The 23,460-nt window shown below is 47.1% G+C and overlaps 1 protein-coding gene across 4 annotated transcripts in view; it reads right to left on the bottom strand.

Moving 5' to 3' along the window:
• FBH1 (F-box DNA helicase 1) overlaps positions 1-23,460 on the bottom strand; it is a 48,765-nt gene that overhangs the window by 5,926 nt on the left and 19,379 nt on the right. For all 4 annotated transcript variants that reach the window (XM_047866695.1, XM_047866696.1, XM_047866693.1 and 1 more), the window contains 13 exons: positions 21,115-21,207; positions 20,684-20,778; positions 18,793-18,961; positions 17,850-18,072; positions 16,986-17,073; positions 16,815-16,901; positions 15,977-16,113; positions 13,864-13,963; positions 13,651-13,772; positions 11,561-11,636; positions 10,775-10,972; positions 10,144-10,269; positions 8,543-8,649 (listed from right to left, as the gene is read on the bottom strand). In XM_047866695.1, the coding sequence (XP_047722651.1) occupies positions 8,543-8,649; positions 10,144-10,269; positions 10,775-10,972; positions 11,561-11,636; positions 13,651-13,772; positions 13,864-13,963; positions 15,977-16,113; positions 16,815-16,901; positions 16,986-17,073; positions 17,850-18,072; positions 18,793-18,961; positions 20,684-20,778; positions 21,115-21,207 (1,621 nt within the window). The remainder of the gene's footprint in view (positions 1-8,542; positions 8,650-10,143; positions 10,270-10,774; positions 10,973-11,560; positions 11,637-13,650; positions 13,773-13,863; positions 13,964-15,976; positions 16,114-16,814; positions 16,902-16,985; positions 17,074-17,849; positions 18,073-18,792; positions 18,962-20,683; positions 20,779-21,114; positions 21,208-23,460) is intronic.

Genomic DNA, 23,460 nt, shown 5'->3' with positions numbered 1-23,460 from the left:
AACATCCAAAAGAAACCCACTTGCAACAGCAGCCGGCCTCTGACAGACCCGAACCTACCTCAGGAGGACTGGTCTGAAGCTACCCAGCTACAAGGCTCCCATAAGGCTCAGATGAAATAAGACCAAATATGGTACAAGAACGAATAATCGAGGAACAAAACTCTTGCTAATGCAGGATGTTGGGTTTCAACATGGAACTAAAGAATACGCCTACACAAGAGCAGGTTTCCATTCCTCTAACCAGGATCTTTGCCCCATTTCAGCAGGAAGTAAGAAGACGGGTCATCTTCCCAATTCCCTCAAGAGTGAAGAATGATCAAAAGACAGTGGGGATTGAAACCCAGAACAGAAGGGTTAGCGGGACTACTAAGAGAGCAGTGACCTCTAACCCCACCCCCACCCCTTTCTCATTTGCCTTTCAATTCTGGGACTTCCTTCCCTCTCACCTCCTTCCAGCAGGTGGCCTGAGGCTTGCTCTCGCATCTCCCCGTATGGCTGCCTCTGGAAAAAACCCTCTCCCCACATCCGGCAGACGAACTTGGGTTTGGTCCATGTCTAGCATCTATTATCTATTGGGAGGAGACGGGAGGTCCCCAGCACGTGCTCTCTCAAGACACTGCTGAGCGGCAGGGGGCACTGGGTGCGCCCACATCCCATCATTCTAGCCAATACCTTGAAAGGTCAAACGTTTTCTCCCTTACCAGTCTGATTATTTTTGTTTGCGTTTCCTGGACCATGGCAGAGATTGCTTTTTTTTTTTTAATCTGTTCACGGCCACCAGGGTTCCCTTTCTGTGAACTTCTCATTTATATCTTGTGCCTATATGACTACTCGGCTGCCAGTTTCTGACAAACCTGTAGTTGTTCATGACCTCTGTCAGCCCTACTTCCTGCTGTTGCATAAGCTCCAGGAGGCCAAAGACCCAAGTGGCTCCCAGCCAGGCTCTTAGAACAGCAGCTCACTCGGCATCACCAAACGGACAAAAGAAGCGTCCCCCGCCATCCTGTGGCAGTCTTTTATGTGAAGCAGCGGCTCGCACAGTGAAGGGCACCGGCCGGGATCACACTGCCCAGGCTTACAGCCCAGCCCCTCCACTGGCTACCTGTGTGTCTCTGAGCAAACTACTTAACCACTCTGTGCCTCCATTTCCGTATCTGGAAAATGGAAGAATGTGCATCTCAAAGGATGTTTTTTAAAGGTTCGTGAAATGTTGGCTATTATTTTATCACACTGAAGTTTTACCTTTTGATGTAATCATAAATAGCTATTTTTTGACTTCCTATTTCTATGTCAAGCTTATTAAGAAAACCCTCCTCACCTAAGATATTTTTCTAACTTTTCTAAAATTTTTCTTTTTTTTTTTATCAGACAGATAGAAGTATATTTTTTCCTTTACTAAAATTTTTTTCTTACATTTAGATCTTTAATCCAGTTGGAATTTATTATGAGGACATAAAGAATTTAACTTGACTCCATATGGAAAGCCAACTGCCCCAACACTGCTGGCTGACTACAACATTCTTTCCCTATCCATCTGCAATCCCTGTTTGTTTTTTTAAGTTTTTTTTAATGTTTACTTATTTTTGAGAGAGAGAGACAAAGAGTGAGCAGGGAAGGGGCAGAGAGAGAGAGAGAGAGGGAGACATGAATCCAAAGCAGGCTTCAGGCTCTGAGCTGTCAGCACAGAGCCCAACACGGGGCTTGAACTCACGGACCAAGAGATCACAACTTGAGCCAAAGTCAGATGCTTAACCAACTGAGCCACCAAATGGCCCCTTACCAATTTTTTTTTAAGTTTACTTATTTTTGAGAGAGAGAGAACCCAAGCAGGCCCGTGCTGTCTGCACAGAGCCACAGATGGGGCTCAACTCCACGAACAATGAGATCATGACCTGATACGGAAATCAAGAGTTGGACATTCAACCAATGGAGTCCCCCAGGTGTGCCTGTAATCCCTAGCTATTACATATGATGTTCCCACACATCCACATGACTTTCTGGGGACTCCCACTGATCTCTCTCTTCTGGCACCAACACCAGACTGCTTAAATCTTTATACTTAGAATATCCATCCACAAGTCCCCACACCAGTTCTTCCTAAGTTGGCTATTTTGGGGCTATCACTCTTCCATATGAATTTTAGAATCAGTTTACCAAATTCTAACAGGATTAAGTCCTATTGGGCACTGAGCATACCCCTTAGGGAGAAATTCCATTTCCAATCCATAAATAGGATCATTTTTTTTTAATACAATTTATTGTCAAGTTAGTTAACATACAGTGTACGTAGTGTGCTCTTGGCTTCAGGAGTAGATTCCCATGATTCATCACTTACATACAACAGTGGTCATCCCAACAAGTGCCCGCCTCAAAACAAACACACAAAAAAACATAAATAGGATCTTTAAGATGCAGAGGGACCCCACTGGGCAAAAGAGTCATTTCAAGGTCCAGCAATTGCTAAAAGCTAAAAAAATAAAACCAACTTTTAAAATCCCAAACAAGACAAAGAAATCTTTCCATATAGATGATTAGTTTGTCACGGGCGCACCGAGAGGCACAGTGCTATAGCGGGATAGAGACAAGTGTCCATCTGGCCCGAACCGGGATTCCATGGCACACGTACATGAGGCCGACTCCTCAACTCCCCAGATCTTGCTGGTGGATCTAAAACTGCCTAAAAGCTTCCCTCTGAGACCATAAATTCCACGAGACTGTGGAGCGCATTACTCACTTTGTTACCCCTACCCCTCTGCACATAACAGGAGCTCCATACATCTAGTCTGTCATCAAAGTGAACAAGTGAATCAAACCACCTGGGGCACCTGTCTGGTTCAGTCAGTAAAGCATCCGACTCCTGACCTCAGGGCTCTGTGTTCAAGCCCCACACTGGGAACAGAACCTACTTTAAAAAACAAAAAGCTGACTCCCCTCTTCAGTGACATCTTGGGTCTCCAAGGCTTCCACAGGCATGGAGACCAGGGGCTGCTGGGAAGCACCGCCACCAGAGGAGCTGCCAAGGGCTTACACCAAACCGTGTCAAGGGCCGACAACAGGACTACGGCCAGCTATTGAGAACTATCCCAAGGAGGAAAAGCAAAATCCAACCCCACGGCTTCCTCTGAACTCCCGGCCTTCAGGAACCCAAAGGCACAGGACACCACTGCCTACACATCCCTCCCTTAAGCGATGCCAGGCTGTTTCAGTTCTAGATGCACTGGCACCTGGCCGGCAGTCAGGTCCTCGGGTTACAAAGGGCCGAACGTACATATATCCCTCGCCAAGGACTTCCCGAGGGCAGTCCTGTCACTGTCCTCACTGCACAGGTGAGGCACGGGAGTTGAGAAATGAGGTCACTTACGCAGAAGATCAGAGAGCTGTACCACAGCAGATGTGGGGCCCAGGGCCGGTGGTCTTCCGGCAGCAGTCAGAGGTCCCTCCTAGGAGGTGGCGATACAGAGCTACACGACAAGCACGTGGCGACAGCAGCACTTCAGTCGTGTAAAAAGCACGCCAAGTACCGCCGACCGAGCGAGTGCGTCCCTGCCCCAACCACCATGCCTCTCCTCTAACGCTGGCTCTCCCCTCGACGCCTCCCTCCTGGAGCTCCGCGTCTCTGAGGGCCCCCGTGCCTCCCCTCCAATACAGCCCCCCTTGGGCCGCGTGGCACTCCTCTAACCTCTCCTCCGAGGCGCCGTGATTGCTGCGGGGCCAGGTTTACAGATTAGGAAACAGAAGCACAGAGCGTACGTGACGCGCCCACCTAGTGCCCAGGCGGGAGAGCTGGGATGTGCACTGAGGCGGTCTGACCTGGGGCTGTGGACTCAGGCCCGGCCTCACAGCAGGAAGGACGCTGCTTCCGCCCAGCGGACGAGCACTGAGCACCAACTCCGTGCCACGCACCGTTCTGAGCATGTGCCTGTGCGGCTTGGAGTAAGCATCGCGGGGCGGGGGGCTGACAGTGGTCCCTGAGCGGCCGGCCCAGCTGCACGACGCCTCATTCAATGAGGTGATGACTCCCTTCACTTCCTCAAGAGTTAAAGAAACAAAGCAACAAAAAAGCCTTCTGGTGATCAGCTAGATTTCCCAAGGGGGGCAGAGGAAAAGGAGGGTTCGAAGGACCACAATGGCCTCCCAGCCCAGGCAGCAGGAAACAGCGGCTCACTTCTGTTCTAAAGCCTCCGCAGGCAGGACTCTACTGTTCACGTGCTCTCATAGTCTATCAACTATTGCCCTGCTTCCCCACAGCCTTCCTCTCTGAGCAGAGGGTGGATGTAGCCACTTCCAAAGAGGATGTCCCCAAACAAAGTCCTAAGTTGTGACAAAAAGCAGAAGTATTTCCTCTCATGCAAGGGCCCTCAAACTCCAATATCTGTTCACACAGACGGGCCATATTTCCGGGGTTTCCTCAGAGCAGTTCTGCGAGCAACAGATGTCTTCCAACCCAGTCTCAGTAAAGACGGAAGTATTTCTCTAGACTCCGTATCCTCCTCCTCATGGGGGAAAACTCATGTTCTCCATAAAATGTATGCCATAACCAACAGATAAGCTTCCCGTTAGCTTTAAAAAGCCTTCTGACTCTTGTTCGTAACTGGTGTACTGTAAGGGCTACAGCCACTGTGAAGAATTTGGCAGGATCTACAAAAATCTCACGTCCGTTTACCCTTTACATAGAAACTGAGATTCTAAAACGTATTCCCCAAGATGCACTGGTAAAACAGAAAATGACTTGTGCCTAGGATTATGCCTTGTGGTATTAATATTCAAAGCAAAAGACTGGAAGGAACTCGGTAGCCATCAGTCAGGGGCTGTATCAGTCACGACACACTGACCCAGGGACTACTACTCAGCTGTCTCAAGGGATGGGAGAGAGTTTCATGAACTAGTAAGAATGAGTGATCTCTGTGCACATTTCTCAATGACAAAGAGAAGTTCGGAACATTAGATAGAGGATGCTACCTTTCAAGAAAAAAGAGAATAGAAAAATTTATACATATTTGCTGATACTTGCAAAAAGAAACACCAAAGGATAAATCAAAAATGAATTTTAAAAAATAGTGATGGGGTGCCTGAGTGGTTTGGTTGGTTGAGTGTCTGGCTCTTGGGTTCAAGGTCCAAGTTGGGCTCTACGCTGATTGTGTAGAGGCTGCTTGGGATTCTCTCTCTCCCCCTCTCTCTCTGCCCCTCCCCTGCTCGTGCTCGGTCTCTCTCAGAATAAACTTTAAAACAAATTTTAAAAGTAATAATAATAAATAATAGCTATAATGATGGAAGGAGAGATTCTGACGGGGACAAAGACAGAATGAGACTTTTACACTTTTTACAAAGTTTGCCTTTGAAAACTAAGTGTTTCACATATTCAAAAAAAACAAATCAAAAAGAAGCAAAGCCATCCTTGTAGAGACAGTAAGCAAACAGAGGTTATCTAATTGTAATTAAATTGCTGGATCTAACCACAGAGGAAAATGGACTTCCTTCAAGTGCCCTCAGAACATGGTAACAGCACATCTTTAGTGGGATTTGGAGAAAGAGAGCTCTTAGAAAATCTTAAATTCCATTCAGTATTCTGTTAATAATAATACTAGTATCGTTTTACAACTTTTATATACAGTAGAATGGCATAAATAACCAATAAATACTGTTATGAACCAAGATCCATACAAGCACACAAGAAAGCAAATCTAGCATGTGGAACATTCTGTAGGACAGTGGCTCAGAGACAGAAGGATTAAAGAAAGGAGGAGTCTTAGATTGTTCTGAATTATGAACTTAAGAGACCTCACAACCAAAGCTTAATGTGGACTCTGATTTGAACAAACCAACTCAAAAAAGGCATTTTTGAGACAATCACAAAAGTATGATTATGGACTGGGTGGCAGAGGCCACATGGAATTGCTATAAATTTTACAAGTTATGCCAATAGCACTGTAATTATGAAAAAAATTCCATTTTTAGAGACATACTCTAAATACATATACATATGATTTGTATATGGTAATTTTAGAGGTGCATACTCCAAATATGTGTATGTATGATTTGAATATGGTAACTCAATTTATTATTTTCTTGACTTTTGAATATCTCAGAATTTTCATAAGTTAAAAAAATCCCATTTAATACATGTGAAATATCACCACTCTATAACACTTCCACTAAAAGTTACCAATGTGACAATTTGCTTTTGTTCTAAATCCAGCCACCAGTGCAGCTATTTCTAGGAGAAAACTACACCATAGGTTCTAAAAAAAATACTTATGATCAAAATTTACACAAAAACTCATGTAACAGGTAGAGATTATTTGTACATAAAAATTATTACAGTTAACCCCTGAGCAACTCTGAAATGCATGGGTCTACTTATACATGCATTTTATATAGTATTGTGCCGTAAATGTTATTTTCCCTTCCTTACAATTTTCATTTAACTTACTTTATCTTAAGAAAATCATGTATTGGGGGGGCGCCTGGGTGGCTCAGTCGGTTAAGTGTCCAACTTCAGCTCAGGTCATGACCTCACAGTTTGGGAGTTCAAGCCCCACACTGGGCTCTGTGCTGACAGCTCAGAGCTTGGAGCCTGCTTCAGATTCTGTGTCTCCCTCTCTCTCTGCACCCCACCCCCCAACTCATGCTCTGTCTCTCTCTCTCTCTTTCTCTCTCAAAAATAAATAAACACTTAAAAAAAAAGTTTTGGGGGGAGTCTAAAGCTATACACAGATTTTCAATGGTGTGGGGTATGGGGGGGCGGGGTGCTCGGTGCCCTTAACCCCAGTGTTGTTCAGCATCCAATGTGTTTCTACTTCCTCCCCGGGGAACTGGTTTAGACATCAAGAAAAGCCACACTTATCTGTAAACCATGGGGCCAAATCCAGCCCAGTGCCTGCTGTAAATAAAGTTTTATTGGGACACGGCCACATCATTCACTACTGAACTGCCTGTGGCTGCTCTCATGCTCTGACAGCAGAGTAGAGCAGATTAAACAGAGATCCTATGGCCTCAAAGCCTGAACTATTTACTGTCTGGCCCTTCACAGAAAAAGTGTGCAAAGGTCTGCTCCAGGTCATCTCTGGAAACCAATCAGGATGCCACCAAAAAAACGGGCTCTTGCTCTGAGCTCCGACACGTGAGCGGGTCACACACGGTGAGACCTGGGTGAGGCAACGCCACGTGGGGAACATGCAGCTGACTTCAAATTCCAGATGCATTCTTAAGGCCAAATGGGCCCAAGGGGCTCCGAGGAAAAAGGACAAGGAGGCATGAAAGACAAAAGTACTATGAAAATGCAAAGCGATGGGGCGCCTGGGTGGCGCAGTCGGTTAAGCGTCCGACTTCAGCCAGGTCACGATCTCGCGGTCCGTGAGTTCGAGCCCCGCGTCGGGCTCTGGGCGGATGGCTCAGAGCCTGGAGCCTGTTTCTGATTCTGTGTCTCCCTCTCTCTCTGCCCCTCCCCCGTTCATGCTCTGTCTTTCTCTGTCTCAAAAATAAATAAATGTTAAAAAAAAAAAATTTTTTTTAAAAAGAAAATGCAAAGCGATCAGTCTTATGCAAGAAGCTTTAGCTGTTGTCATGGGTCAGAGTATGGATCTGCAAAGTTTCAAGCTGGAAGGCTCTCAGACCATCTCCCTCAAGTATGTGAAGAGAAATCCTACGTGTTGTCTTGTTTACCATCTGTCTCTTCACCTAGAAATCGGGCTCTGGGAGGGCAGCAATCCCCTTGCCCACCACCCCACCCCCGGTGCCTAGAAATGGGCATCTCTGAACATCAGGGTTCTGTGTTTCCACCACTTAACAACGCAAGGACTTTGACCACCATTTACTGAAAACTGACTACCCCTCCACACCTCTGCCCGCCCCGAGGTTCAAAGCCGTTGGTGGCAATGCTTAGATTCTATAGCTCCAAATATTCTCACCGCCCTGAGAGAGCATGAAATACGGCGCTTAGACTAACTCATCCTGCTCTATAAAATCCTTTCCGTTCTGGAGAGTGCGAAGAAGGAAAGAGTATTTATAAGCTGACACCTGAAACTTAAGCGTAAAAATTAAGTATCCTTGGTTCAGGGAAAGATGGACTACTACTCAAAGTAGTGACTTAGAGCTCAAATTTCTGGTGTAGTTTCCAAACAGGGTTGAAAAGATGAAATGGTTTATGTTCCGACCTGTGAAAGGCAGCAAAGAGTCAAATCAAGAAATGTGGGAAGCAGGTTGGTCTGTAAGGGGTGAAGACTGAGCACCGACCTTTTCTGGCATCTCAGCCCCACCCCTCCCTGGGAGGGGGGAGGTGCCTGAATATTCATGCTCCCCTGCTGAGGACATATTCCTTCCAAGCCGGCCAGGGAAGGGGAGGAAGGAAGTGCAGACACAGAAAACGCTCTTGCTGGTGTTTTCCCAAGAGCCACGAGCCCCTGTGCGCTGGAGCAAGAGGCGCCCTTCTCTTCCCGCTCAGGAGCCTGTTCCAAAGGCCTTCAGAGGCCACAGACTGACCCCTCGTTCAAACGCATAAACTGTGAATGTCGCTAAGTTAACTTGTGCTACTGGTTCCTCTTACCCCAGCTAAAGTCAAGATGTTCTCCAAGGACTTGGTCATGATGAGACGCTTCTTGGCACGAGTTACTGCGACATACAGTAAATTCCATTCATCCTCAGAAAACGACTCTGAAGAAAGTAAAGGGAAGAAGTGGATCAACTCAAAAGCATGCTTACGACAATGTACGTCTTCATCTAAATGTTTACCACCCCTCCATGCTCCCCCACTAAGAAAAACCGCTCAAGACTGGCTGGCGTTATACACAAAATTTCCCTACAAATACCACCTCCAAAAGCAAACAAAGACCTAAAAGACTTGTGGCACGAAATGCCAAGTTTTAATTTGTGCGGCTGCTGGTACATCCCAGGATCCTGCTCACTAGTTACTCAACACCCGTGCTGTGCCCGGTGCATGTTTTCATCCACTCTCCCAGTTCCCTTCATGACAGTCAGGTGGCACTGATGGGGGGAACTGAGGCTCGCAGAGTTCAAGTCACTTTGACACACAGGCCAAGGCTACTAAGCAAGTGCCCAGGAGCCGAACCCAATGCTACTTTTCTCCAAAGCCCACATTCTTTCCTTTTCCTGACACCGTCCCTCTCCCTTACTGCTGGCACCCGACAAGCAGGGAAGAATCACAAATTACGAGGCTTTCCCGCCTGCCTGAAGCCACTCCCCTCACATTCACAACAGCCAACACAATGCTGGGAGCTCGGTACTGAGCGGCTGAGGTGTCAGTACGTGTTAGGCTGTTACACTGTGTGCCTTAAATGGGTAGACTGTATAGTATGTGAATTACGACTCAATAAAGCTGTTATAGAAAAACCAAAAATACACATACGTGTTCAATGACCAGCAAGGGAAAAACAAACAAACAAACAGTAGCATATTAAATAAACTCTTCTTCCCCAGTATCGAGCCACTCTTATCTCTCAAGGGCCCTTCCTTGCCTCCCTCTGCTCTAATTTATCTTCAACACCACATCTTTCTATAACCTAACGAATATATTCATGGCAGATAAGGAGTTTCTAGTATTTCTATTTGCACCCCACCGATGTACCCTATGCCCCAGATTCAGAGTTCACAGTTAATGAAGCGTTTGTTTGCAGAAAAACTTCACATGGTTTAATTCTACGATTCAAAACCATAATAACTGCACTGATGCTCAAAGCATAACAAATAGCCTTGAGTACAAATTTATATAAAAAGACGACACAAATTGCTTACTTTTTCACCTTTTAGGATTTCCTGGCCTCTTTAAGAAATAGGGGATTTAATTTTAAAAAACAACACTTGGGTGAGCAGGTCACCTGTGTATGTTAAAACTTAAATGAGGCTGGGCGTCGGGTATGCGGTGGTGAAAATCCCAGAGCTGAGAGGTGGTATGGGCAGAACAGGCCGGCTGTGGGCACAGCCATCCCGCCAGCAGCCCTGGGGGATGGGCCAAAGACAGGCTTTTCGAAAAACACAGTACAACAATAAAAAACCACAGAACTAGAGCTGTTTTTCTTCTAGAAGGATCCTGCCCAGAGCCCATACCAGACAACAGAAAGCAGGCCATCCAGAAGAGGTGCCCGGCCCCCCCTTCCCCCACCCCACCCCCCCCATGCACAGGCTCCTCACCAACTCTGAAGTGGGGCAGCTGTGCGAGGTTGTGCCTGGCGCAAGGCACTTTCACAAAATCGTCCAAAACGTGCACAGTGTCAAACTCCAAGCCTTTGGCTTTGTGTACAGTGCCCAAAATGTACTCTGGAACAAACAGAGAGCGTACGATTAGATGGGGGCCTGGCAGGGGAAGGACCGAGACGGGAAAGGAAAAGTGTGCTCTCGCTGCTTTACTCCTAAAACCAACGTTCCCTCACCCGTATGTTGCTCTGCAGGGAAAGAGGAAACAACAATCGGGGGTGAAAAAAAAAAAGAGAGAGAAATAAAATGGGGGGATGTAGCAAATTCACTGCAGGCGAGCCAGTCCATCAGAATCACACCCCCGGGCCCACGGGGACCCGCCCACCCCCAGTCTGCCGACGAAGGGCCAGAGGCCCACAGGAGCGATGGGCAGCCAGCCTGGGCTCACACACGGGGCTGAGTGCAGACACAACCCAAGTGCAGGGCCCCCATCGAACAGCCCCTCTGCTCCCTTCCTCCCAGGAGGGGCCGGAGCACAACACCCTCGTGGCCACACGGGATTCCATGCAGGAAGTCGACCACCCGACCCTCATCCCGCCAGGACGAGAAGAGGCCGTGCCCTCCTTACCTGCGAAGTCCAGGTCTTCTATGTGACACTTCTCTATCCTCTCCACCAGTTCTGGAATCCTGATGTTATACTTCTCAACGACTGCAATCTTGGCCTCCAGCTCCTTATCCTCAGCCGCGGTCACATACCTCTTGAAGCCACTGAAGCCCTCCTTGTGCACCCATCTTCTAATAAACTTGTCTTTAATAACGAGGTTCTCTGAGGAGAACACGCACTCGGGTTAACACGACGGGGCCGCACTAGACTGTGGCATCATAAGCAAACGTCTCGAAGCTGCGAGATCCGGGTTCTAGTCCCGACCGCATCACTAACCTGCTGTGTGACCCGGGACAAGTCAAAAAGGACCTGTGCTCTAGCCTCTCTGTCTCCAAACCGAGGCTCAAGAGCCCTACCCTTGGCGTCCTTACCTACTTCACAGGGATGTGAAAAAGCGCAGGACGGGAAAGAAATGCGCTCCAGAGTGTTAGAAAGGATCGTGTGGGGCCCATGCAGAGGTCTCGGCGGGTAAAGGTGCCAGGCACACAGAAAGATGGTGAGGGAAGACGGCCTGGGGGACCAACATCAGGCAGAAATTCAGACTCCTGAGAGAAGGGTCTGGAAAGAGCTCTCTGCACCTCTGGAAATTGGAGGCCTCAGGCATCCCGCTCTGGGTGGGAACAGAGCCACGCCTGCTCCATCCTTCTCCAGGAGAAACAAGAGTGCTGACTCAGAACACGCCCAGCCTTCTCCCGTCCCTTGTCACTAGAGCGCTTTGGTCCACTACACCACTGCCAGGAGGGTACTCACGTTTCTTCCGTTCTTCCTCCGGCTGAAGAAGGATCCAAATATCAATGATTCTGTCCAATCCAAATGATTTAATCCCCTGAAAAAGTTTTGTGGTGGGATTTTTGGTTTTTTTGTTGTTCTCCGTGCAAGTTTGTTACTGTCATTGTTTTAACAAAACAAAGTAAAGCAAACGTAGACATGGGATTTGGGGGTGAGAGGTTTTCTTGGGAACGGATCCCAAGCTGCACCCCAAAGCACACAGACAGAATGCGGGAACCTTCATCAAGCACAGAAGCAATGGGTTGTCATGCAGCCTGAACACTCAGGATTATCAAATGCTAAGTTCCGGCTGCCACTTCTAACTCTTCCGATGTTTAAAAAAAAAGAGGGGGCAAGAACCTGCTGCACGTTGCTTTCTTGTCAAAAAGGGGCAATTTAAATTGTCTACCTTCTAGGGGTGCCTCAGTGGCTCAGTCAGTTAAGCATCCGACTTTAGCTCAGGTCATGATCTCCTGGTTTGTGAGTTCAAGCTCCGCGTTGGGCTCTGACAGCTCGGAGCCTGGGGGCTGCTTTGGATTCTCTGTCTCCCTCTCTCTCTGCCCCTTCCCTGCTCATGCGTGCTTGCTCACTCTCTCTCTTTCTCTCAAAAATAAACATACATTAAAAAAAATTAAAAATAAAAAAATAAATCATCTATCTTCTAGGGACAGGAACATGGCTGTAATGAAAGATACAATGACGCCTGAATACAAAGTGTGGAGTATGAATATTTACCCCCTCTCTTTGGAGGAAAGAGCTACACTAGAGAATGTCTGCAGGCCCAACCTGTTGCATGTTGTAAAAGGTTAGCTCCTGCAGAAGAGGGGCTGATCATATCGTAGTGTACCCCATTCTACCTAGCAGCACAAGCTCAGCACTGCCGGGGTACCCCAGCAGAGAAGAGAGCCACAACCAAGGCGCCACACTCCAAGGATGTGCCATCATTTTGGGAAGGGACACATAAGCCATTAACATAAAACAAGACCAAAATAAGATAGTACGTGTTATAGTTGGAAGGCAGATGTGGTCAAAGGTGCTGACACAAGCTTCAGACAGCTTGGGGGCGCGACAGAGGGACAAGAGCCGCTTACTGTCTACCATGCCCAGCATGGGCAATACTCCAGAAGTGCTATTTTCTTACAATAACAAAAATGCGTGAATTACACTATAACCACTAGATGAGATACTGTAGTCACTCACGTAGCAACACGATAGAAAAGGAGCTTACGTGCGGAGTAAAAAAATGCACGTTTTTATGTACACTATAATTGCAATATGTAGAAATGCATGTCTATAAAGACAAAGACACATGTAGCAAATTGAGAAGTAGTATCTGAAACACTGAGATTAAGGGTGATTTTCTTCCCCTTTAGCTTCTAAAACTTCTGTAACTTGGCTATATAATCTTTATCAATAAAAAAGAAAACCGAACATCTTTTGATTACGATTCACTGACTCTATTTAGTGAGGACCTACACATAGTAGGCCCTCAAAAACACTTTTTCATAAAAGGAGCGAATGTCTTTTAGTCAGCTAACTTTGCCTCCAAGAGTTAAAAATGTCGCACACGTGTCACTTAATCCTAACTTCCCCATGAAACAGGTAAAGGAAAGGCATTGTTTTTGTCTCAGAGATGGAGAGAACGAGGCACACAGAAATTGTGACTTGCCAGAAGCCACGCAAAGTTAGTGACAGAACCAGAGCTAGAACCCGGGTGTTCACGCTGTCTACACTGGAGCCCGCCAGCGCTCCCCAGCTGTGTTGGCAGCTCACTCGTTCTCGGGCTAATGAACAAAACACACACACTCGCAGGTAGCCAGCTGGCGGCCTCATTTGCACAGCCAAGATGAGAAGGGCGTTCATTTTTCAAGAAGTGGAAGGAAAGGTCCTCAGTCATCACTGAGTCTTTATAGGAACGTCTGGCTCACATAATCAGAACAGCCAGGGGCAAAGACTTTGGTCCCGGTGCAGGCAGTACCCCAAACTTGCATAATAATCCTAATTAAGTTGACGGTTTTCATCGGCTATGTCTGTTTCTGAGCATGAAGCAGTCAACAGAAATTTACTCTTACCCCAATCAAATGTATCCTGGCAGGCACTTCTCCTTCGGTCACCCGCACGGCCTCATCAAACACATTGGCATTGGTCCGGGACAACAGGGCCACCTGCCCCTTTGTGTCACCTCTAATGCCACCTTTTGGGAGAGAGTACAAACTGTGGCAAATCCAAATAAACAGGAAAACTAATTTTTGTAGCAAATAAACAGAGAGTAACTGAAGCCTTACTCTGATGGTTTCCTCCGACCAAAGTCTTTTTCCTTACTCGCTTGCAGACATCCAAGATAGTAGCTCCCACATAAGCTATTTCTACACCAAATCTAAAACTCTGCGGGAAAACGACAAAACAAAAGGAGTCAACAACCCCTCCCTGAAGTACGTTAGCATGTTTCTATCACCACCGAGTCCCGGCCTTGCCAAACCCAACTGGTCACCCCCGACACCCTACATGGAAAGGGGATGGGCCGATTCCCCACGGTAAGCCCACTAGGACTGAATGGAAGAATCTTAACCACCAAACCATCGCTGACTTGACTTCAAGCTTTCAGAATTGCATTTTTCCATCTCGAACCTTCAGGCTACCTATTTTTCTTTATGCCTTACCCCCAAATCCACACCTGGGAAATTCTCCCACCACGGGCTCTGTACTATTTTTCCCACCACGGCTATCAGCTCCACTCAGCTCAGCAACCCGAGCTTCCTGCTTCACCCCCTGGGTCTCTCCCTCCTGCTGCCAAGCGAGTCTCTATGCCTCTGACACATGACTCTTGCCCCACACACTTTCATCGGGCCACACCCTGGCCACAGACACGGAAGAGCAGCACGTGAAGGAAAAGGTGATGCATGCACTTTCAACATCCCTCACAGCCTTGATTCCTTTTATTCCCCAAGACCAGTGGAAAACTTTCAAGCATATCTACCCTTCCTTCCAAATCAAATCTAATGAAAACGTGTAAACTACACAAAAGATGGAGGGAGGGCGGGGGGGCTTCTCCCCTTGCCTCGGAGACTCCCTAACATGAATTTAAAACCACGGCCCCACGCGGCCGGCCATCAGTAGTAGCTTCCCTTCTCGAGCATTCCCTGCACCTCCCTGCCTCCGCACAGGGCAGAACAATTCCCCACCCTTCAAAACCTGGCCCCATACCCAACACTTCTTTGATCACTGCAGCTAGAAAGACACCACTTGTCTCCAAACTCCTGTATTTATGTACGTATTGCCCTCTTCCAGGCATTTATGATTTAAACACACTACTATGTGCTTCGGTGAACGTCCAGAATGCTGTCGAAGGAAAACACGAGACTTTGAACAAATAATACTTGGCTGCTGCAGAACCATTCGGCGTGAGCCGTGCCCCAAAATCTAAAAATAAAATACCCGTGAGTCCATATTGATGTAAACGACTGAATAACTAAGTGGGAGGAGAAGATGAAAATCTTCTTTCCAGAAGAAATCTAGACAGGTACTGGAAAAGGGAGGCTCATTCCAGCTTTTTCAGAAAACCAAGGACGCCACCAGTTGTCAGGCTGGCGGTGGCAGACAGGCGTTTTCCAAAATTTTCCTTTCACTTGAAAGCAGGGGTTTTCTCTTTGGCAACAAACGTTTGTCAGCTGTTTTCCTTGAAGTCACAGGCCCCTCCGTTCATTTTTGAGAAAACGCCAAACACCCAAGTCTGTCAGCCGCTCTCTCGAGTCCCGGCGGCGCCACACACGACAGCACGCCGCTGAGCTCACAACCCGCTCACAACCCGCTCACAACCGCGCCCGTGCGTCAGGGCGGCGCCGTGCGTCAGACGCGGCGGCAGGCACGCTCGGGCGTGACGACAGGGCGGCCGTGCGTCAGGGCGGCGCGGCGCGTCAGACGCGGCCGGCAGGCACGCTCGGGAGTGCAGACGCACCTTCCTCGCCCTCTGCGCTTCGCTTCGTCACGCAGAATACTGGGGACGTACCCAAGGGCCACCAGCCAGTCACGTCTGCTGCGTCACCAGGGCACTCTCGAGTGAACCGCTCGTTTGCTTTACTCCGAGTGCGTCACAGGGAAGAATACGAAGCCTGCCAGCACCATTTGGTGCCACCCCCTCGACTCACGGGAAGGCGCCGGCAGTGCGCGTGAGAACACGGAGACAGAGGCGCGTAACTTATGCAAACAGTTTGGACTCCGCAGGCCCCCTGAGCAGCACACGGCACCACGGCGGCGAAGCGAGGATTTGCTACACACCCTGCGCCCGACGGGAAACCCTGCGCGGTGCCTGGCGCACGGTAACCAGCGGAAAACGAGGCTGGGGAAGCGTCATGCTCGCTTATATGGTTCCGGGGACTCGGAAGCAGAGAGAGCGCTTACCTGTGTGAGATAGAAGACGTGCGTGTGAGGGACTGTAAACAGAGCATTGACCGCACCGCGGAAGGTATAGATCTGTTGATGTGGGTCCCCTACAAAGATTTTCCCACATGGCTGAGACAGAACTATGTTCATGATAGCTGCAACCAATAAGAGGCACGGTAAGAGAGCTGAAGGATGCCAACTCACAGAGCAAAAAGAAACCATATTTACCACAGAAAAAGATGAAAATGCTTTATGAAACTAAGCCAGGGCACCCTGGACAACAGAGTTGTCTTTCCCTGCGGGATACGCAGGCAATGCAAAGAAACAACTGTATCACGGACAAGAGAAACCGTTTCTAATCCTAGGAATGCAGATTATTTTTAGTCCCGGATAAGTGATGGGAGTCTTAGAAACCACATTGGCAAATAAAAAAAATGAGACAAATTGCCTTCTCTATGATTATAACCCAAAGCTCAGAAAGGACCTACAAAGTCACACTGTTTTCTATCAGCCACTTGAAAACCACACAACGCAAACTTTCCACCCTGAGCTGACTGGCTGTGCCCACTCAGCAGGAGTCTAGGACCCGATCGCCTGATGACCTAGGCTTAGTCAACGTTTTAAGAATAACCAAAGCAAAACATTTACAGGAAAATAAATTTGCTCTCAGTGGGGGGAAGGACAAGTGCTGGAACCCAGAGTCAAATAATGAGGGATTTCCGCATGACTAAATTATCATTTGCTCCTCTTCTTTATGACAAATGAGAATAATCAACTTATTTCACATGTCCTCTTACATAATCGTGATGTTGTTTCTATGTGTTTGAGACTACTGATGTCCTGAATAGTTTATCACCTGGGGTACAGTCCTGGGCCTCATCCACAAAGATGGCGTCAAAAGAGGCAAGCAGAGGCTTGCTCAGCTGCCAGAGTTTCAAATAGCCTAAAAGAAGGGAGTAGCAGGAGTCAGAACCCGTAAGTGGAACAGTCACATTTAACAGATGTGGAGATCTGGGAACTGGCATACCATCGTGAGTCATTTGGTACGCCTCTTCTTTGCATTCCCCCAGCTTCCGCATGTTGTCCCAGAGTCGGCTTGCTTCAAGGACACCGTTCTAGAAAGCAAGTGATATGGCAAGTCACGGTTTAAGACCCTCGAAAAGACACCTCCTGAAATCACTTTCATTCCCATATACAGAGGTCAGAGCAAAGGCACCATCACAGCACGGTGAGCGGCAGTCACCTAACCTCCCTCTGGCTCCACGATAGCCTTTGGACAACATCAAGTGCAGAGATGAGTAAGAAAGAAGCTGGGGCCGTACCAAGCCCAGTGACAGAACATCGCTCAAAGAGCACAAGATCTGCGGGGTTGGGCGGAGGGCATAAAGAGCACAAGATCTGATGAACCAGAAAAAGCTGGACTAACTCTATAGATTTATGACTGACCACTAAACCATACAAAGAATGACTAATAATTAAAAAGACAATAAAAATGAGAAAAGTGATTCCCGATCTATAGATTCTACATTCAGCAGACCCACTCACTACAAGCTCTCATAAACCCTGGGAGGATGCCACTACAGCAGAGGGATCTGCCACCACAGCAGAACCGTGACAAAGACCTGGTCCGGGCTCCCGTGTCCCTGTGTTCTGGGTGGGTATAACCCTCATCCGTCAAATAAAGAGGACCAGTGTGAAGATAAGTCTGTGAGTGCGCTTCACAGAAGACACCGCACACCTCATGGCTATCGAGGCAGGCCTGCAGTCTGACCCTCCACCTGGACTCCCTGCCAGCAGGTTCAAAGAAACGGAAGATAAGCAGAACACTGGATCATGTCAGCTCTGCTCATTTGTCCTAGACCCGTAATATGAAAAACAGTTAGATACTCACCAGCTTTTCACTCTGTTCAACCATGACTCTCTGTCCTTGGCTGTTCTTACACCAGATAGGCACGTGATCAATCGTCAGCTCTTCGTCAGCCGAGGCAAAGAAGTTTTCTAAAGTCTTACACACAAGCTTGGCCCTTATGAATCCACCTTTCCCTTCAGCAAGGACAGAATTGACCATGAAAGGGGTCAACTTGAAGAGATTCAATTTCTTCTTTAATTGGTACCTGGAATGCATACCCCAGATAAACAGTATTTGACTTTACTGGTAACATGGGATTTAGTGTCTCTCCACTACCCCAACCCCCTTCTCTATAGTGACACCACCTGGCCACCTGGAATGTCACATATACATGAGGGGTAAAAGAAAAAAAAAAAAAATGTTAGAGAAGTTTAACAAGGTCCATGTAGGATTTGAAATGGCTTCACCAGGCTTTCAAAAATTCTCACATAATAACCAGAAAGAGGGAGTGGCTCAAGGCAGACACTACTACTCCATGGTGTGGACCAGACTCCAAGAGGTCTGGGGGGACACTCGAAGCTCCCTGAAGCCTTCACGTCTGATGGTATGCTAGTTCAGAGGCCCCCAGGAGGCCTGGGTGGAGTGCACTTCAGCTGAGATGCCCCCCCTCCCTCAGCCAAGGGAAACATGTCAGTCAGGATGGTGAAAGTCTGCACTTCAGACAGGTCATTTTGACTTTCTGTGCCTCAGCTCCAGAAGAAGGAGGATGCTCACCTCAGTAAGACACTAGTATTTGCAAACAATATATTTTTACAGGGTAAAAGTAGAAATCACTAAATATCTTTGTATTTCCTGCCTTTGAGTGGAGAGAAAAGCATTAAATTTTCTTAGTGCTGTTGTATACAAGTTCATATGTAACCATGATGATCACAATGGGAAAAACAGGAATTAGACACAACAATGATGGTGGCGACGCCATGCTCACTTCCGCCCGACGTGTCCATAGGCCATGGAATGAAAGGTTTTGCAGATGACATTGCTGGGGAAGACTAGCTCGGCCTGCTTTGCGATGCTCTTGTTGAATGTCACATACAGAAACCTGCTCTCAGACCACTTCTCAGCATACTTGACCAGGGTAGAGGTCTTCCCGGTGCCTGGGGAAGCCAAGAGGAAAGGAGGTGACCCTCTGACCAGGAAAAACTGTTCCAAAGGATGTCCTAATCAAGTCTTATCCATGCTTACCTTGCCTCTTGCCTGACACCAGACAGTGACAAAGTTTCTCAATGCTGGTAAAAACTAAAAATGGTGCAGTGCAAAGAGGAGTGGATTCTAAGCCAGATTGACCTGGGCTGGGATCATGGCTCTGGCAGGTTCTAGCCGAGCACCTGACCTCACTGACCATCACTTTGCTCCTCAGCCATGTGTGGGCAACACTGACTATGTAGGGCCTGGCAGGATAAAGATAACCATCAAAGATAATCCCAGCCGAGAAGTTCAGTAAGAGTAGCTATTGCTGGCGTAGGCATCAGTAATGCGTCAATAGCAAGAGCACGCAAGAGAGATTCAAGGATGCTTCTGGCCCATTCTGAGCTCTCTGGTGTGCCCTGCCTCTCCACCGTTCACTCAGTTATTCAGTTACCATTCACTTCACAAGTACCTATGAGCACCTACTACATGATCAGCTGTATGCTAAACACTGGGAGTATGTTAAAAAAAAAAAAAACATAAAGCAAGGTTCCTGTATTATAATCTTGTTGGGAATACAATACTAACACAGTTGAAACAATTAGAACAAAATGAAAGTATGACAACTCAGTAGACCAAAAAAGAATATGAGTTTGGAAACAAAAAAATCTCACCTATAAAAGAAAAAAAGAGTAATTCTTGCCCTACCTAACAGGGCTACTGTGAAGATTAATGACACAGTGTGGAAGTATTTATAAAATGTCTGTGTTGGCTATACTTCTTATATAATCAGGTACCAAATAGTTAATACACATGATCAGTTGCTATAAGAGTTCAGAGATCACGTAGGACTCAAATGGCTGAAGAAGGCTCCATCAGGAAGAAACGGAAATGACAGAGTCAAACACAGCAAAGAAGGGGGTGGGGGGGAGCGAAGGGGAGGGGAAAAAAGCATGTTCTGAGGAAAAAACAGATCCAGCTTTGAATTCTACCTCCTCCACTTCTTTATTTAACCTGGGGCAAGTCATTTTAATTTTTCTGAGCTTCAAATCCTTATCTATAAAACACAGATAACTAACCAGCCTTATGGAACATTGTTAGGATTCAGCACAGTGCCAGGCATTTGATGAATGGTTGCTGTTGTTTATAGTAGGATATTTAGGGAGAAAAGCAGCAGGAAGGAATCTCAGGTAGAGAAAACAATATGGGCGAAGGTTCAGACAAAAGAATAACCAAGTACTTTAGGAGACTGTAAGTACAATTAATTGAATGAGGCAAGAAAATGACAGACAGCGTATTTAGGAATGTAGGTTAGAATCAAATAGTCAGGGAAGCTCTTAGACTTTGCCCTACAGAAATCAGGGAGCTACCGACACAGGACCTGCCACTCCATGAGCCATCAGTGACCGAGCATATACAATGACAAATGACGAGCTGGGTCAATCCTGGTGGTATCTATCCCACAAACTAATTCCTATGAACTATTTGTCCAACCTAGAACTCCAGTGTGGATGCTCCCTGGATTAAAAAAAAAAAAGGCAAGCATTCCCTAACAGCTGCTTCTAAAAGTATTTAATTGTGGGAGTTGGATAAGAGAACGAGGGAAGAAATTCTGGCAGGTAACAGGGAAGGGGGCGTGGGGATAAGAGGCATGAACCTGACTGTAGTCCACGACTGGCGAGCTCCCTTACCTGCAAATGCCATAATCTTTACCACCTGGAGGGGTTCCATCTTGTGGTTCAGAATCAGCTGTTGTTCCTGTGTGAGCTGGATGGTTGTTTTCTTGCTATAATCATTACAGAAATTAGAAAAATAGAAAGGAATTTAAAAGACCAGGTGACCGACCGTCACAAAGCAAACAGGCAAATCGGAGAAACAAAATTATCCAAACAAAAGGCCTTCCCCTTGGGGTGATAAAAATGCTCCAAAGCTAGCTTATGATGTTGGTGCACACTCAGTAAATTTACTGAAAGTCACTGAATTGTACAATTAAAACGGGTGAGTTTTATGTAATGTAAATTATACCTCAAGGAAGCTGTTAAGACAAAACACCTCTCCTCCTTAAGAAAGAATCGAGACTAGAAGACAACACACACACACACACACATCCCTATACACATACCCTGGCCAAACCGATGGTTCCTCTTTAACTTCTGCGGCCTGAGTACAGGAATTCTCCTGAAGATACAGGCAATAGAAAATGTTGTAGTGAATCCTAATAGGGAGAAAGCAGATTTAGAGATTTTCAAATTAAGTCACAATCTGTATCTTGTTTTCCACAGATGTATTTAGATTCCTTACCATTTCTCAAAAGAAATACCTACCACCATTTTATGGAAATAAAAATAAAAACTAAAAATAAAACACTTTAAATATACCTAGAACTGACCAAAACACTTGGAAAGCACAGCTCGGGAAAGATGCCTGGCTCCAGTGTGTAATGGCAAAGGAGAGAGACCAGGACATGTTCTTTGGGGAACAAGTCACTAGCTATGACCCTAAGAGACAACACAAAAGCAGTAAGAACCAGCTGAAAACATGTAAATTCTACTCCCAGCAGTGAGATTCTTGTTCAGAATCAATTTAACATCATCTTATCTTTCTGAGACTCCTTTGCTCTGCTCTCTGCTTCTTGTAAGGTGATCACTGGTGGAGAAGCATGAAGAACATTCTATCTTTTAAGGGCCCAAAGGAAGGGTGCTACACAGATAACAAGATATGATTACCAACGACTGAAAACAAAACGGCCTCCAAGTCACCACGAGGGGCCAAAGATGACACAGGGCACCTGCTAGAGGCGACTCCAAAGTCTATGTTCACACCGACCCCAGACTTCGCTCCCTCCATCACCAGCTGCCCACATTTAGTGCACCGCTCCCTGCACCCAGAGTGAGAAGTGATCTCCAAGCAACAAACCCCTTTAATAACATGACACGTCAGTCTCCAGTATTATTATCTCCCAGGTAAAGCAGGACGAAATACAGAAACACAACAAAATTCAACACATCACACCCTCCATCCCTTATCTCTGTCCTTGTGAGCATGGAGGTAATTAGCAGGTTCAAATTTGCACTTGAGAACATTATTCACCATTTGTGTATTTGTCTCACCCAAATTAAACATTAAATTCCTTGAGTCGCCTGGGTGGCTCATTCAGTTAGGCGTCTGACTTCAGCTCAGGTCATGATCTCACGGTTCGTGAGTTTGAGCCCTGTGCCAGGCTCTGTGCTGGCAGTTCAGAGCCTGGATCCTGCTTCGGATTCTGCGTCTCCCTCTTTCTCTGCCCTTCCCCCATTCACACTCTGTCTCTCTCAAAAATGAATAAACGTTAAATAAAAAAAAAAAAACTATTAAACTCCTTGTCCCATGGTGTGGGATACAACGTAAATTATGTTCAATGATGAAACTTAACTCAGAAACACAGCGTATACTGCGACATTTCTGGAGAATGAATGCTCCATCCGACGGGGCCACAGCTCACAGGGCACCACCAGCCACGCCCATGGACTCCAGAGGAAGGAAATCCTCTCTGCACCTTCCACTTTCCCAGGACAGGTACATCATCACACCGCCTGTCTCTGGGTCGGTGATCAGGGCCCTCTGACCACTGTCCTTCACAGCTTAGATTTCATCCTGACTTCTCACTATGGCCCACATCAGCTTCCCTCATCTGGCCACTGTCGGCCTCACATAACCATGTACTGGTGTCCTTATTACAGTCCTCCACACTAGACTGCGTCTGTTCCTTGTAGACACTAACTTCGTTCCCATCTTTGGGCCCTGAAATGATCTACTCCTTCTGCTAAAACATTCTCCCCTCAAATCTTAATTCAAATGGCCCAGCCCCACCTTGGCATTCAGGTTTCCATTCAAATGTTACTTCCTCAGAGAAGCTTTTCCTCACCCCACGTAACACAGTGTTCCCCGCCTCCTTTGCCCGCCCCCCAGGTCTTTTTCTTTGTACCGCTTCCCGCTCACTAAAATGTCCCTGTTGAATGCATCTACTTACGGTATCTGGCTCCCCTCCCTAGAACACACAGTCCACGGAGGCAATGATATTGGCTGACTCATTCCCAGTGGCATCCCGGACGCCTGAAAAACTAGCTGACATGCAGCAGGTGCTTAAAGTTTGCTGCGTCTCTCCAACCTGGCCTGTGTGCACTTGCCGGCAAGCAAAAGCAGGACGGTCGCTCGGGATCAACAACCCACGCGCTAGAGGTGATCAGGCAGGCAAGACTCGGCCACGATTCTTACGTCCTGTCCCAATAGACAAACGGAGGAACCAAATCCTAATGCTTTCCTAGGAAGATCTGGCCACTCATGAACGAAGAATTCTTTTAGTGAGGGAACTTTCACCTGAGGCTTCTGGAGCCCTGAACGTCCACTTGCCTCAGTGCCATGTCCCACTCGAACAGCGCTTCCCATCGCAGAGCACCCTTCCCTGCCTCGCCACGCGGGACTCCCACAC

This window comes from Prionailurus viverrinus, chromosome B4, assembly GCF_022837055.1.
Source record: "Prionailurus viverrinus isolate Anna chromosome B4, UM_Priviv_1.0, whole genome shotgun sequence".
Taxonomy (NCBI): Eukaryota; Metazoa; Chordata; class Mammalia; order Carnivora; family Felidae; genus Prionailurus; species Prionailurus viverrinus.
The sequence above is the reverse complement of the archived record's forward strand: the minus strand, read 5'-3'. Positions and strand labels throughout refer to the sequence as shown.